The sequence below is a fragment of the Ostrea edulis genome, chromosome 10 (genome assembly GCF_947568905.1).
Source record: "Ostrea edulis chromosome 10, xbOstEdul1.1, whole genome shotgun sequence".
Lineage (NCBI taxonomy): Eukaryota > Metazoa > Mollusca > Bivalvia > Ostreida > Ostreidae > Ostrea > Ostrea edulis.
The window spans coordinates 25,563,164-25,576,231 of NC_079173.1; the positions used below are offsets into that span (position 1 = coordinate 25,563,164).

The 13,068-nt window shown below is 36.2% G+C and overlaps 2 protein-coding genes across 2 annotated transcripts in view; one reads left to right on the forward strand and one right to left on the reverse strand.

Moving 5' to 3' along the window:
* Window positions 1-343: 343 nt before the first annotated feature.
* Window positions 344-1,906, forward strand: LOC130050682 (uncharacterized). The gene is made up of 3 exons (XM_056150899.1): window positions 344-361; window positions 827-983; window positions 1,425-1,906. Exons 1-3 carry the CDS (start codon window positions 344-346, stop codon window positions 1,904-1,906), a joined length of 657 nt encoding a protein of 218 aa, XP_056006874.1.
* Window positions 1,907-7,419: 5,513 nt separating this feature from the next.
* LOC125665632 (uncharacterized) overlaps window positions 7,420-13,068 on the reverse strand; it is a 30,774-nt gene continuing 25,125 nt past the window's right edge. The window contains exons 15-16 of the mRNA XM_048898375.2: window positions 12,061-12,135; window positions 7,420-8,310 (exon numbers count right to left, since the gene is read on the reverse strand). Coding sequence (XP_048754332.2) covers window positions 8,051-8,310; window positions 12,061-12,135 — 335 coding nt within the window. The 3' untranslated portion in view covers window positions 7,420-8,050. The remainder of the gene's footprint in view (window positions 8,311-12,060; window positions 12,136-13,068) is intronic.

Genomic DNA, 13,068 nt, shown 5'->3' on the forward strand with positions numbered 1-13,068 from the left:
AACTGACCGAGGGCAAAACAGAAAGTGAAAGCCAACCTAGCTGACCAAACGTTATCTATTTCTTATACAACTGAAACAAGAGACGGATCTTATCTGTAAGTAGACTGTATTGAGAATTTTAACTACATGCAATATTTCTTCATTGTACAAAGGACTTGTACTTCCCATCTGCGAATTTTTCCACCTATGTACAAATGTCAGCTTCATGTGATGTACCACGTTTTTTTAACTCAAGTATGGCGCTTTCTGCCGTAGCAATGAGGCTTATTTATTGCACCAATGAATACGATGACTCGGAGCCTTCCTTTCTAAGGTTAGATCTGAAAAATCACCGCGATCGAAAATGGAACCCGGCTTCCAGGTGAGCCCCATAATTATTAGGTTACCGTGACCGGGATGTTTCACTCAGGTAGTCCGTCCCTCACATCGTTCATGTCATAGACCAGTATTATACTAAAGTTTCGTCGTTGTTTGTTTTACGCCCCGTTTGTTTTACGTCACTCATATTGAGACGTCACTAGCTTGAGACGTCACTAGCTTGTAGGTAAAGTACCACAAAAGACCTATGCTTACATGTAGCACCCAGGACCGTTGCAGTGAGGGATCTCAAACGTGCAAACCGCTGCTGCGACCTCAGTTTTTAAGATCATATATTCTCACTTCTAAATTTCGAGCGTTTGGCGAAGGAGCAATCAATACCTATGTTTACATATTTTGGTTTCACCGAGCTGGCTCGAACTCACGACCCCTCGCACTATCACTGAGCTAACGTAAGCGGTCTTTACTAAGGCATTCCAAGATCTCTCAATTTATGTTTTCCTTCTAGGTTTTTGCCTGTATTAAAGAAGGCGTCAGTATGGGAAATGTACTTTTGCTGGAACAAAACATAGAAGGGAGGAAGGAGAGGGCTCCACTGGGCGCTGCAAGCTATCTCTTCAATCTGACAGGAATCATTGGAAACATTTTAGTTCTACACGTCTTTCGTACACGTATTAATGCATCATCCAATTACAGAATCTTCGTGATATTTTTATCAATTGTCGACCTGTTTACCTGTATTGCACATTTTGTAAAAGAGATTAACCGGATGGTATATGTCTACAATCAGAGCAATGATTATTACTCGTCCATTATATGTAAAATTTCTCACTATATAGGGAATTCTGTTGGTTATGCCTCTGTCTTAATCATTGGTTTCATTGCATTTGAGAGGTACAAAAAAATATGTACACCTTTTAAGCCACAGATCACAGTCGCTCAATCAACGATTATATCCATGAGCACAGTCTTACTAAGCTTTCTTGTAGATTTCCCGATTTATTTGATTCATGGGAAGAGGTATGTGTCAGTCGAAGATATTAATGCTACCAGGTGTGCTATTGAAAACAAAAATGACAGAGATTTGTTACCAATTCTACATTTAGGGTTTGTCTTCGCTGCAGCTGCAATTGTTATTATAATAACTATTGTATTACAAATAAGAATACGAACAGCTCTGGTCAAGAAAGCAAGATCAAAACAGAAAATGAGATACGGAGTTAGTAGCATCAGTTCCAAATCTGGACAAGAAACGTCGGGTAGTGAAACACCTAAGAAAAGGAGTAATCGCGCTAAAAAGTCAGCAGACGATCAGGATTCGGAACGGAACAGGCGTGTTGCAATTAGATTCGCCATTATATCCATGTTTTTGATAGTCAGTTTTATTTCTCAGACAGTGTTCCAGTTCATTATAGTCACAAAGAGATACTTCTTCCCAAGACAGAGAATTTCCAAACTGGAGGATGTGGTGGAGGAATATTTTCCAGATATCGTAGCACTCAACGGAATTCTGAATCCGTTCGTCTACCTGTTCACTGATAACGAATTCAGACAAGAGCTAAAGAAAATGTGTTGGCGGAGAATATAATGACAATATAGGACAATAGGTTGAAAAATAGTATTACGTAAATTTCAAACATACATTTCTTGTCATTTATTGTTGTTCAGTTCCTTTTGTTTGTGAAGAACTTAAAGGACACATCTCGTGTTTTCAAAGTATACAGAATTATATGCATTTTGTCTTCCTTATGCTTATAGAAATTAATTGTAATAGTTCGTTCGTTGAAGTTCTGCGATAATTAGCCACAATGCGGACTTAAATCTAAGCCCCGATTTCAAAGAGCCTAGTTAATTAGATAGGTAGTCACAGTCACATGGTACAGTGACGTCATATGCGACCTTCGTCAATCAACTTGTTGTAAAAGTAATGTTAGATATTTTTAAAAACTCGGGTTTTAGGGGCCTAATTTATTTACCATGGATAACATTTATTTCGATGTTGACAAATTTCCCGAATCGTATATCTTTTAGCCATTAATGCATACAAATAGCGACCCAAATGTAGCGAGGAAAGCGAGTATATGACATCTGCATTTGCGAGTAAATAATGTTTACATGAGATCGCTGTCTAAACACTATTAGATAATGCCATTTCTTTAAACAACTGTAATTAGCGTTGTTGCTTTTCTAAAATAAACAGTGTAATTATTATTAAATTTATTTTTGGATAGGTTAGATAGGCCTAAATTATGATACGATTACGTATCATTGACAACTAGGCATACCGTCACGGGTGCATTTCGAAATAAATAAATAAATAAAAATGATCAAATTTATAGTGAAAATCACAATACTTTTAAATTATTATATTCAAGCAATTTTATTAATCATTACTTTTTTAATTTATATGTTGTTACTTAGGAAGTGGGAGTGCGGCGTGCTGTTGTTGTTACGTACGCGTTCCTTAAAAAAAATGAAAGCATTAGGCCTAATTATAATTCAATTCAAAGTTGGAAAATATCACATTTTATTATTTATAATTGAAAGTTCAATTATCTTTTATCTTTAAATTTCTTTTTTAAAACTACCAGTTGGTAGAAACTCCGATCACAGGTTCTGCCTATATGTTGTTACAAGGTGAAGGTCAGTTGGTGCGAGTGTGTATTGAATTTGAGAGCAGAACAGAAAGCACATGCCGTAGCCCTACATGTAACAGTGCGTAGCTTCGATAGAACCATTTTCACACAGTTAATCTACCGGTACGTTTTGTCCAAGTGCTTGTTTGAAAAAGTACAGGGACAAATTCTACTGGTTTTTTATAGCAAAGTCGTTGTGCCGACAAAAAATATTCAAGTCTTGTCCCTCATACCTTCCTTCGAAAATTGAAAAAAAAAACACAGTCCAAATCCTCTCTACTGACAGCAAGTATACCCTTAAACGGCACAAAACACCCTAATGCAGTGTTATTTACAAACCGTTAATGTGGTAATTGTTTTTTTTGTTTTTTTGTCAATTAAATCTACTCTGTTTATGAAATGGCTAACAATTCTTTACAAATCTTGTCGCTCGAGGTCTCATATGACGTCACATAATGGCGCGTAAAATATCGAAGAAAATATGCATATCGCAAAATTTGAATTTCATCGCTTTCAGACTCGAAAACTACGCAAACTGTTTTATTTAAAAGATATGTAACGTAGTTTTAGGCATGAAATGAATTAATTTTGCTGAAAAAATTAAAAAGTTCAGAAACATGCGATGTGTCCTTTAATTGCAAAAATATAAGCTTATATTATTTTTACATTCTTCTCGTATATTGATTGATTGAATATTGTTTAACGTCCCTCTCGAGAATATTTCGCTCATATGGAGATGTCACCACTGCCGGTGAAGGGCTGCAAAATTTTGGTCTATGCTCAGCACTTATGGCCTTTGAGCAGGGAGGATATTTATCGTGCCACACCTGCTGTGACACGGGAACTCGGTTTTTGCAGTCTCATCCGAAGGACAGCCCCATCTAGTCTTTTTCTACGACAAGCAAGGTGTACTGAGGACCTATTCTAACCCGGATCTCCACAGGACTCTTCTCGTATAAGTGAAAACAAGTGGTAAGATTGTACAAGAACGCCATACACATGTTCAAGCGCATGTCCAATGTCACTGCATCCCGAAAGGCCAAGTTGTTCTGTATATATTTTTATACATGTTCAAAACAGTCAAACAAAAGACATGGGTAAGAAGTGTGGACCAAAGTGAAAGCGATAACAGCGATTCGTCATGCGCAATAGAAAAATTAAGCATAAATTCCGTCATCAAATATGATGATTGTGTGGTACTCTTAAATATCAGAGTCAATGGAAAGGATATTCAAATGGAATTAGATACCGGATCGGTTGAATCTGTGATATTAGAAGAAATGTTCCGAGAACTATTCGGAAAGCAGCCATTGAAATCGAGCAATATTAAATTCCCTACGTACGATCGTACTTTGGAGAAACATTGGAATCAGTAGGGGTTCTAGATGTAAACGTGGAACACACTATACAAAATGCCGCTTGTGAGCGCTACGTGGTAACAAATAGAACAACCTTTTTTAAGAAGATCATGGCTGATAGAATTGAATTTGAATGGGAAAACGTCAAAAACACTCGTTATCCCTCTCCAAAAATTTATATTTTTGGGCTATTGTCTCATGGAGAACATTTCTCTTAAATAGATTTGAGACAGGCTTATCTACACATGGAAGTGGTTTTAATACTCATAAAGGACTATATCGATACAACAGATTGTTAAACAGGGTAGTACCATCGTCATCAATTTAACAAAGAACTATGCACCAGATTCTACAAGGAAAACCAGGAGTTCCCTGTATCTTAGGCAACGTGATTGTCACACGTAAACCAAAAAGAAACTTGGATAGTGTTCTTCTTGGATTGAAAGCTAACATTGAAAAATGTGAATTTTTGACAGACAGCGTTAAGTACATTGAACATGACGTCACTAAAGAGGGAATCTAGAAAACCAAAGACAAAATTGAAACAGTATTAAAGACGTCATCTCCTGAAAACCTTACTCAACTTCGATAATTTCTTGGTCTAGTAAATCATCACAAGAGATTTTTACCTAATCTAGCAAACGAACCAAGACCATTGCATGAATTGTTGGGAAAAGGTCTTGGAAAGGAAACCAACGAAGGCTTTCGAAAAAAAACCCAATAACGCTAATAACATCCGATACAGTCCTGGCGCATTATGACCCTGAAATGAGCCTACGTCTCGTTTGTGATGCTTCACCGTACGCAATAGCTGTCGCACAAGTTCGAGAGCAAAAGCGAACGACCGATTGCTTACATCTGGAAAATGTTGACAAAAACAGAGCGCAACTATGACCAAATTGAAAAGGAAACACTGGCGATTTATTGGGCAGTTACATGTAAGAAATTCTATTCTTACCCGTTTGTACGGAAGTTTACAATTATGATTACAGATCACCAAGATTCAGTGGGGAGTTTTCTCAATCCTTCAAAAAGCATTCCAATAACATCTGTTTCAAGATTACAAAGATATGCTGTGTTTGTCAGGATTCACCTATGAAATTGTGTACAAAAGTACCAAGAAACACACACATTCAGATGCATTATCTTGACTACCCACGGAGTCGAATGACAAGCTAAGGACAGACCAGATGCATCTGAATTTTTAAATTTGAGCAAACAAAGAATTTGCCAATAACTGCAAAGGAAATTGCAAAAGAAATCCTATGCGGAGCTGCGTCTACCAGAATGTTACATCGTGATGGAAGAAAGCAGAAGAAACATACTTGATGCCCTTCTACAATCGTAGAGATGAAATTACCACACAACAGGGATGTACGATGTGGGAATTTAAGTCATAATTCCGACAAAAATTCGGAAGGCAATATTGGAAACTCTTCCAGTACATCCCTGGGAATGGTCTTCAGCACCCTGGCAGAGGATACATGTTTATTTTGCAGGACCATTTTTGATACGAGTCTTCTCATCATGGTTGACGCGCACTCTAAATGGCCTGAAGTTTTCCAAATGAATTAAATGATATCATTTAAAACCGTTGAAATTCTACGTACAGTTTTTGCAAGGAATGGAATTCAAGAGCAGTCAATCTCGGACAATGGACCACAGTTTACGTCATGTGGATTTGATGATTTTACAAAGACAATTGGAGTTAAACATTTCAAACCCGCTCCATATCACCCAGCACCTCATGGATTGGCCGAAAGTTTTGTGCAAACTTTAAAACGAAGCATGAACTTAACTCAACTTCCTTTTGCTGTATAGGAACGCACTGTATAGTTTAACCAATGAAACACCAGCAAAATTATTTCAAGGAAGAAATCTACGGACATGCCTAGATTTGATACGAACAGATACCAGAACAATTATGGCAGAAAAAAGCATGAACAACGCCGTGGAGAAAAAGGAACAACTAGTACATTCAAAGAGAAATGATCATGTGAATGTACTGAATTATCAATATAACGATAAATGGATTAACGGATAGATGAGATCGAAATTAGGACCATTATCTTATGAGGTTAAAACAGTACAATGAAGCGTATGGAAAAGATAATGGAACAAATGCATGATTTAAAACCAAAACATGAATCTGTGTTCGTTGCATGTACATGACCCTATGCCAGAAATATGTGAACAAGAGTCCGTGACGTCTGACTCAAACGCGCCATGTATCAGCGAGTCTCCGGTCAATACACACACAGAAAACGCCTCATCCCTGAAACCGTGAAATAAAGGCTATCCGACCCGTGTGGGAAAACAAACCAAAAGACTCATTGAAGAGTGTTGACTTTGTACATAAACATTGTAACAATAACATAATCTGATGAACTTTAATTATCAATTAAGTAGACTAGTTTTGTGTTCTTTTGAATATTACAAATGTTTTATGTTCATAACATAAAAGGGAAGAAATGTTATAAATGTATTGTTGTAAAGTTCTATATTGTAAAGTTTGCTCCTGCATTTCCAACTATAATTAAGACAATGTTTGGAACAGTGATTGATTCTGACATTTGCTATTGGATAACCTATGAAAAGCACTGACTCTCCAGAATTTGATGTTTGATAATCTGTTGAAACTCTTGTATTGTAGCTTAATGCATGTTAATGTGTTAGTAATTAATAAAATGTAGCCACAGTGAGCAGACGTGTCTATATAGATTCATACACAATATATATCAGTGTGAGATAGTGTTGGATAATTCAACGGGAGAATGATTCATTCTCTATTGCTTAACGTCTCTCTCGAGAATGTTTCACTAATATTGAGACGTCACCATTGCCGGTGAAGGGCTGCAAAAGCTCGCCGCTTTTGGTATTTAAACAGGGAGGGATCGTTATCATGCCACACCTGCTGTGACACGTTACCCCGGTTTTCCCAGTCTCATCCGAAGGACCGCCCCATTTAGTAGACGGGAGAAGTTATCATGAGTGTGATAAGTCACGTGATTCTCACATCTAAATGCCGAGCGTTTGGCGAACGAACTATCACTATTTATGTTATCTTCGCCTTTTCATAATGATAATCAAGGAAATTCATACCGATTGTTAGACCGCTCTTGGCACAATGATTTTGACTACGGATAACCCCGTTTATCTGATCAAGATATAGGGTCACGATGGGTATGACCGGTTCACAGGGGGTGCTTACTCCTCCTAGGCACATCATCCCACGTTTTGTATATCCTGGGGTCCCTGTTTGCCAAACTGTATATTTTGTATTGCTTATAGGAGTTAAGAGATTGATCACTGTTCGTTATCTTCACTTTTCATTTTTATAAAGTGCTCCTTGTGTAAAAATTAAAATATGCGTTTTGGTTCATTTATTATGTAGATTCCTAAAATTTGAGTGTGAGAATATTTTCTCGGAAGCAGAAAACCGGCTTCATGATTAAAGTGAAAATAGACCTAAGTAATAATTGAAATTTCGAATACATCACTATAGTATGTTAGAATTCCAAGAATACTTTACTGACATTTTGAATTATTGAAATGTGATCGCATCATGGATTTTAGCTACTTATAATATCAATAATACATCGATCAGATCAAGTAGAAAATTGGACTTAGATGGAAAAAAACAAAACGAACTTGATTTTTGATAATAATAAAATTTATCAATTGAAATTAAGTGTAATTTCTTCGAATAACCAAGAATGGTCCAGAAATATCTCGTGACTAAGTGGACGTGAGCATCAATACCAGGTCCTGTCTCCCTATGGCCTTTAGAGATGTAATAAGAACGATCTTCTGTCCGTAATGCGTTAATTGACCTCTGTATTTCATTAGCATTCGTACTGCTGGCTGAGACATGTTCAGAAAACGTTCTATGACTGATTTCGATAAACCGAGATTCCTTCCGAAGATTTTGGCCTCTTCTCTATCAATGTTTCCCCCAATCATACCAAGGGTTTTGGTGTCCATACCAGGAACTGTACCTACAATAAAGTGTTAAGAGAACAACATTAAATATTTCAACTCGAAATTTAGATATTTCGATATTTTATCTATTAACAATAATAACCTCCATCCATATGTCGATTCAATATATCCACATCAAAATAAAATACGCCACAGAGTCCTCCATATCTGCTTCGTACATAATATATATTACATGTAAAAATAGATATTGATGGCAAACTAACAACTCAACGGTTCGACAAACGAAATAATTTCACCTTCTCCATTGTCAACTTCCAATATTTATGTTGCAATATTCCATTATCACCTGCATATGGTGTTTATATCTCTCAACTGATTCGATACACAAGAGCTTGTTCTGCGTATGATCAGTTTTTAAATAGAGTCAGGTTACTGACAAACAAATTGATATTACAAGGGTTTCAAAAGTCTCCTTTAAAGTCAGCATTTCGCAAATTTTATAGTCGTTATATCGATCTAGTTTGCCAATACAACCTATCATTGGGCCAAATGCTGCCAGGTGTATTTCATACCGATTATTAGCGCGTTCTTGGCACCCTGATTTTTTACTACGGATTACTCCGTTATCAGATCAACATATAGGGAAGGTGAAGATAACGAACAGTGATCAATCTCATAACTCCCATAAGCAATACAAATTAGAGAGTTAGTCAAACACGGACCCCTGGATATACCAAAGGTGGGATCAGGTGCCAAGGAGGAGTAAGGATCCCTTATCGACCGATCACATCAGCCGATCATGGTGGGTGTGATCGGTCGAAAGGTCATCCTAGGCACCTAACCTAATTCCACCTTTGGTAATTCTAGGGGTCCGTTTTTGCACAACTCCTTATTTTGTTTCACTTATAGGAGTCATTAGATTGATGACTATTCATTATCTTCACCTTTCATACTAGAGATATAACTTTTATACAAGGCTAAAATGCAAGTAAAATGAAGCTACCGTACCAATTTGGTGGGTACAAAATTTAGAGCTATTGTTTGATTAAGCCACCGACGGATCCATTCATAGGGTACATCATACAATTGTATGTGTAGCACAGCCTCTATATATATCACGTGACTGATTGTAAGAATATATTTCATGTGACTGTAAGGGTTTATATCATGTGATTGATTGCACGGTTTAAGATCGAAACTGAGTGTAAGGTTCTCTATCATGTGACAGATTATAAGGGTCTCTATCACGAGACAGATGGTAACTTCTATATCACGTGACAGATTGTAAGGCTCTATATCACATGACTGATTGTAAGGCTGTATATCATGTGACTGATTGTAAGATTTTATAACACGTGACTTATTCTAAGGCTCTATATCACGTGTTTTATTGAAAGGCTCTATATCATTTGATTGATTGTAAGGCTGTATATCATGTGACCTATTGACTGTAAGGCTGTATATCATGTGACTGATTGATTGTAAGGCTGTATATCATGTGACCTATTGACTGTAAGGCTGTATATCATGTGACTGATTGATTGTAAGGCTGTATATCATGTGACCTATTGACTGTAAGGCTCTATATCATGTGACTGATTGATTATAAGGCTCTATATTGTGTGATCTATTGACTATAAAGCTCTATATCATGTGACCTATTGACTATAAAGCTGTATATCATGTGACTGATTGATTATAAGGCTCTATATCATGTGATCTATTGACTATAAAGCTCTGTATCATGTGACCTATTGACTATAAGGCTGTATATCATGTGACTGATTGATTGTAAGGCTGTATATCATGTGACCTATTGACTGTAAGGCTGTATATCATGTGACTGATTGATTGTAAGGCTGTATATCATGTGACCTATTGACTGTAAGGCTCTATATCATGTGACTGATTGATTGTAAGGCTGTATATCACGTGACTGATTGATTGTAAGGCTGTATATCATGTGACTGATTGATTGTAAGGCTGTATATCATGTGACCTATTGACTGTAAGGCTCTATATCATGTGACTGATTGATCGTAAAGCTCTATATCATGTGACTGATTGATTGAAAGGCTGTATAACATGTGACCTATTGACTGTAAGGCTCTATATCATGTGACTGATTTATTGTAAGGCTGTATATCATGTGACTGATTGATTGTAAGGCTGTATACCATGTGACCTATTGACTGTAAGGCTGTATATCATGTGACTGATTGATTGAAAGGCTCTATATCATTTGATTGATTGTAAGGCTGTATATCATGTGACTGATTGATTGTAAGGCTGTATATCATGTGACCTATTGACTGTAAGGCTCTATATCATGTGACTGATTGATTGTAAGGCTGTATATCATGTGACCTATTGACTGTAAGGCTGTATATCATGTGACTGATTGATTGAAAGGCTCTATATCATTTGATTGATTGTAAGGCTGTATATCATGTGACCTATTGACTGTAAGGCTCTATATCATGTGACTGATTGATTGTAAGGCTGTATATCATGTGACTGATTGATTGTAAGGCTGTATATCATGTGACTGATTGATTGTAAGGCTCTATAGCATGTGATCTATTGACTATAAAGCTCTATATCATGTGATTGATTGAATGTAAGGCTCTATATCATGTGATTGGTTGTATAAATATATCACGTGACTGATTGAAAGGCTCTATGTCATTTGACTGATAAGTAGATTTTATATTATGTGACTGATAGTAAGATTTTATAACACGTGACTTATTGTAAGGCTCTATATCTAATGAATGGTTTTAAGGTTCTATATCACGTGACTTATTGTAAGGCTCTATATCACGTGACTGATTTTAAGGTTCTATATCACGTGAATCATTGTAAGGCTCTATATCACGTGACTGATTGTAAGATTATTAAGATATCATATGACTCAATGTACTGCAGTACATCATGTAAGTGAATATATGATACGATATAATGTGAGGAATGCGTGACAGTATAGCATGTGACTGACTGTGACCATATCATGTGATTAACTATTTCTATGTAATGTGACTGACGTAATATACTTGACCATTTGACTGACTATGTGACACATTTGATTGATTGCTTTTTGTTTAACACCGTTTTGCCAATATTTCAGCAACTTCACAGCGGTTAAATAAATGAAGTATGATGGGTTTTGAAGAGTTTTCTGTGTTTTTCTGACAGTTTCCAACGAGCCTACGGTTAAAGTATTATTGTACGTGTCAAGGACGTTATGATCCTTGACACGGGGTACCCTTTAACGTCCCATCCGCCGGACATTTATGCGGTACAATGTCGTGACTGAAAACAATATACTATATACTATAGTTGTGAGATTGCTCCCTGTTCGTTATCGTCACCTTTCATGTGACTATCTGTGTGATACTATCCCATGAGCACGTGACTTGCTGTATTAAACATCATTAACAAAAGTTTACATGCAGAGTGCAAACACGAGAAAACTGCATGTAAAATATTATATTTTGAAAGAGCATGGTAGCAGGTATCTTTTTTCTTTGGAAATTATGATTAACCTAATTAATGATAATTTACATATTAAATATTTTCTTTAAGTCTTGCCGATTTCAAATAATCTTTCAGCAATATTTCATTTGATAAAATTTTACGGATTGAATACCCAATGATTCTTGAAAAATAATTTAGGAATAATGTAGATCGGACACTTCCTTAAGCGGAAATATTTGGAAGTCCGCAAGGAATGATGATTTATAATTCAGTGTGTGTTTAGGAAAAGTCATGTTAAGGTAGAAAGTGGAGAATATTGACTGCCTTACTTGGATATGTTTTCTCAAAATCTTCAAGAATACTTTGGAAGGTTTTTTCTGTCGCCTCTGATGGAATGAGCACATCTGTTAAATGTGATAAAAAAAAACGTGTCATAAAAACAGCATCATGATTAGATCTTCGTATACATGTATATGTGCAGGTAAGATTACTGATATAGATTATTAGTATCCAATATTATGCTACCGCGAACACCTTAACTATTAGAACTCCTTAATGGAGACACCTCTACACACACAGACGCTGAAGTGAACAACCACACCATTAGCTGCAACAATGTAGCCTTCCCCGATCCGATTTTGTTTTATTCTGACGTTTTCGGGAGAGGTCTATGTTTCCATAGGATCTTCGTAATGGTACAAATTTTTTTTTAATTTTTTTTTTTTTTTTTTTTTTTTACGAATAACTTATAATAAGCTCCGTGTGTTTTTCTCTAATATTGTTTACACTAAAAGGAGTACCAATTTTACGTTTCGTGGTGTGTAATAAAGGTGTTTTTCATTGAATATCAGGTACAACATACACAATTATTTGTCTGTTCCGCCGTCCTTGTTATCGCAAGATCTCATAGGTGGATCTAATGAAAAACCAAACTATGACAATCGGCGCGAAAATGTAGTTGTTCAACACGAACTCTAGCCGTTCCAAAAAAAAAATCAAAAAGGAAAATATGGTGACAGAAAAAAACAAACACTACTGTACGTTATGAAATTTAAACCTTTCCAATAGCCACGACCTCCGCACTCAAACATTGATATAAACACTATTTGATAATGGCTTATAGTATGCAAATAACTTAACATACAGAAGTTCAGCTTCAGTACATGAAACATAGCTTACAAATATGAATCTAGAAAGTGGAATATATCAATAAAATTGTAAAAAAAAACCCAACAAAAAACCGGTCCAATGGAGCCTTGATCATTAAAATCGTAAGTTGCAGGTTGTAAATTTCAATATTGAAACATAAAATACATGTATCAACTTTGGTTAAGTAA

Excerpts from the sequence above, each read along its gene's own strand:
- LOC130050682 (XM_056150899.1), top strand. Across the intron at positions 984-1,424 it reads TTTAGTTCTACACGTCTTTC|GGTTTGTCTTCGCTGCAGCT; the intron begins GTACACGTATTA and ends TTCTACATTTAG.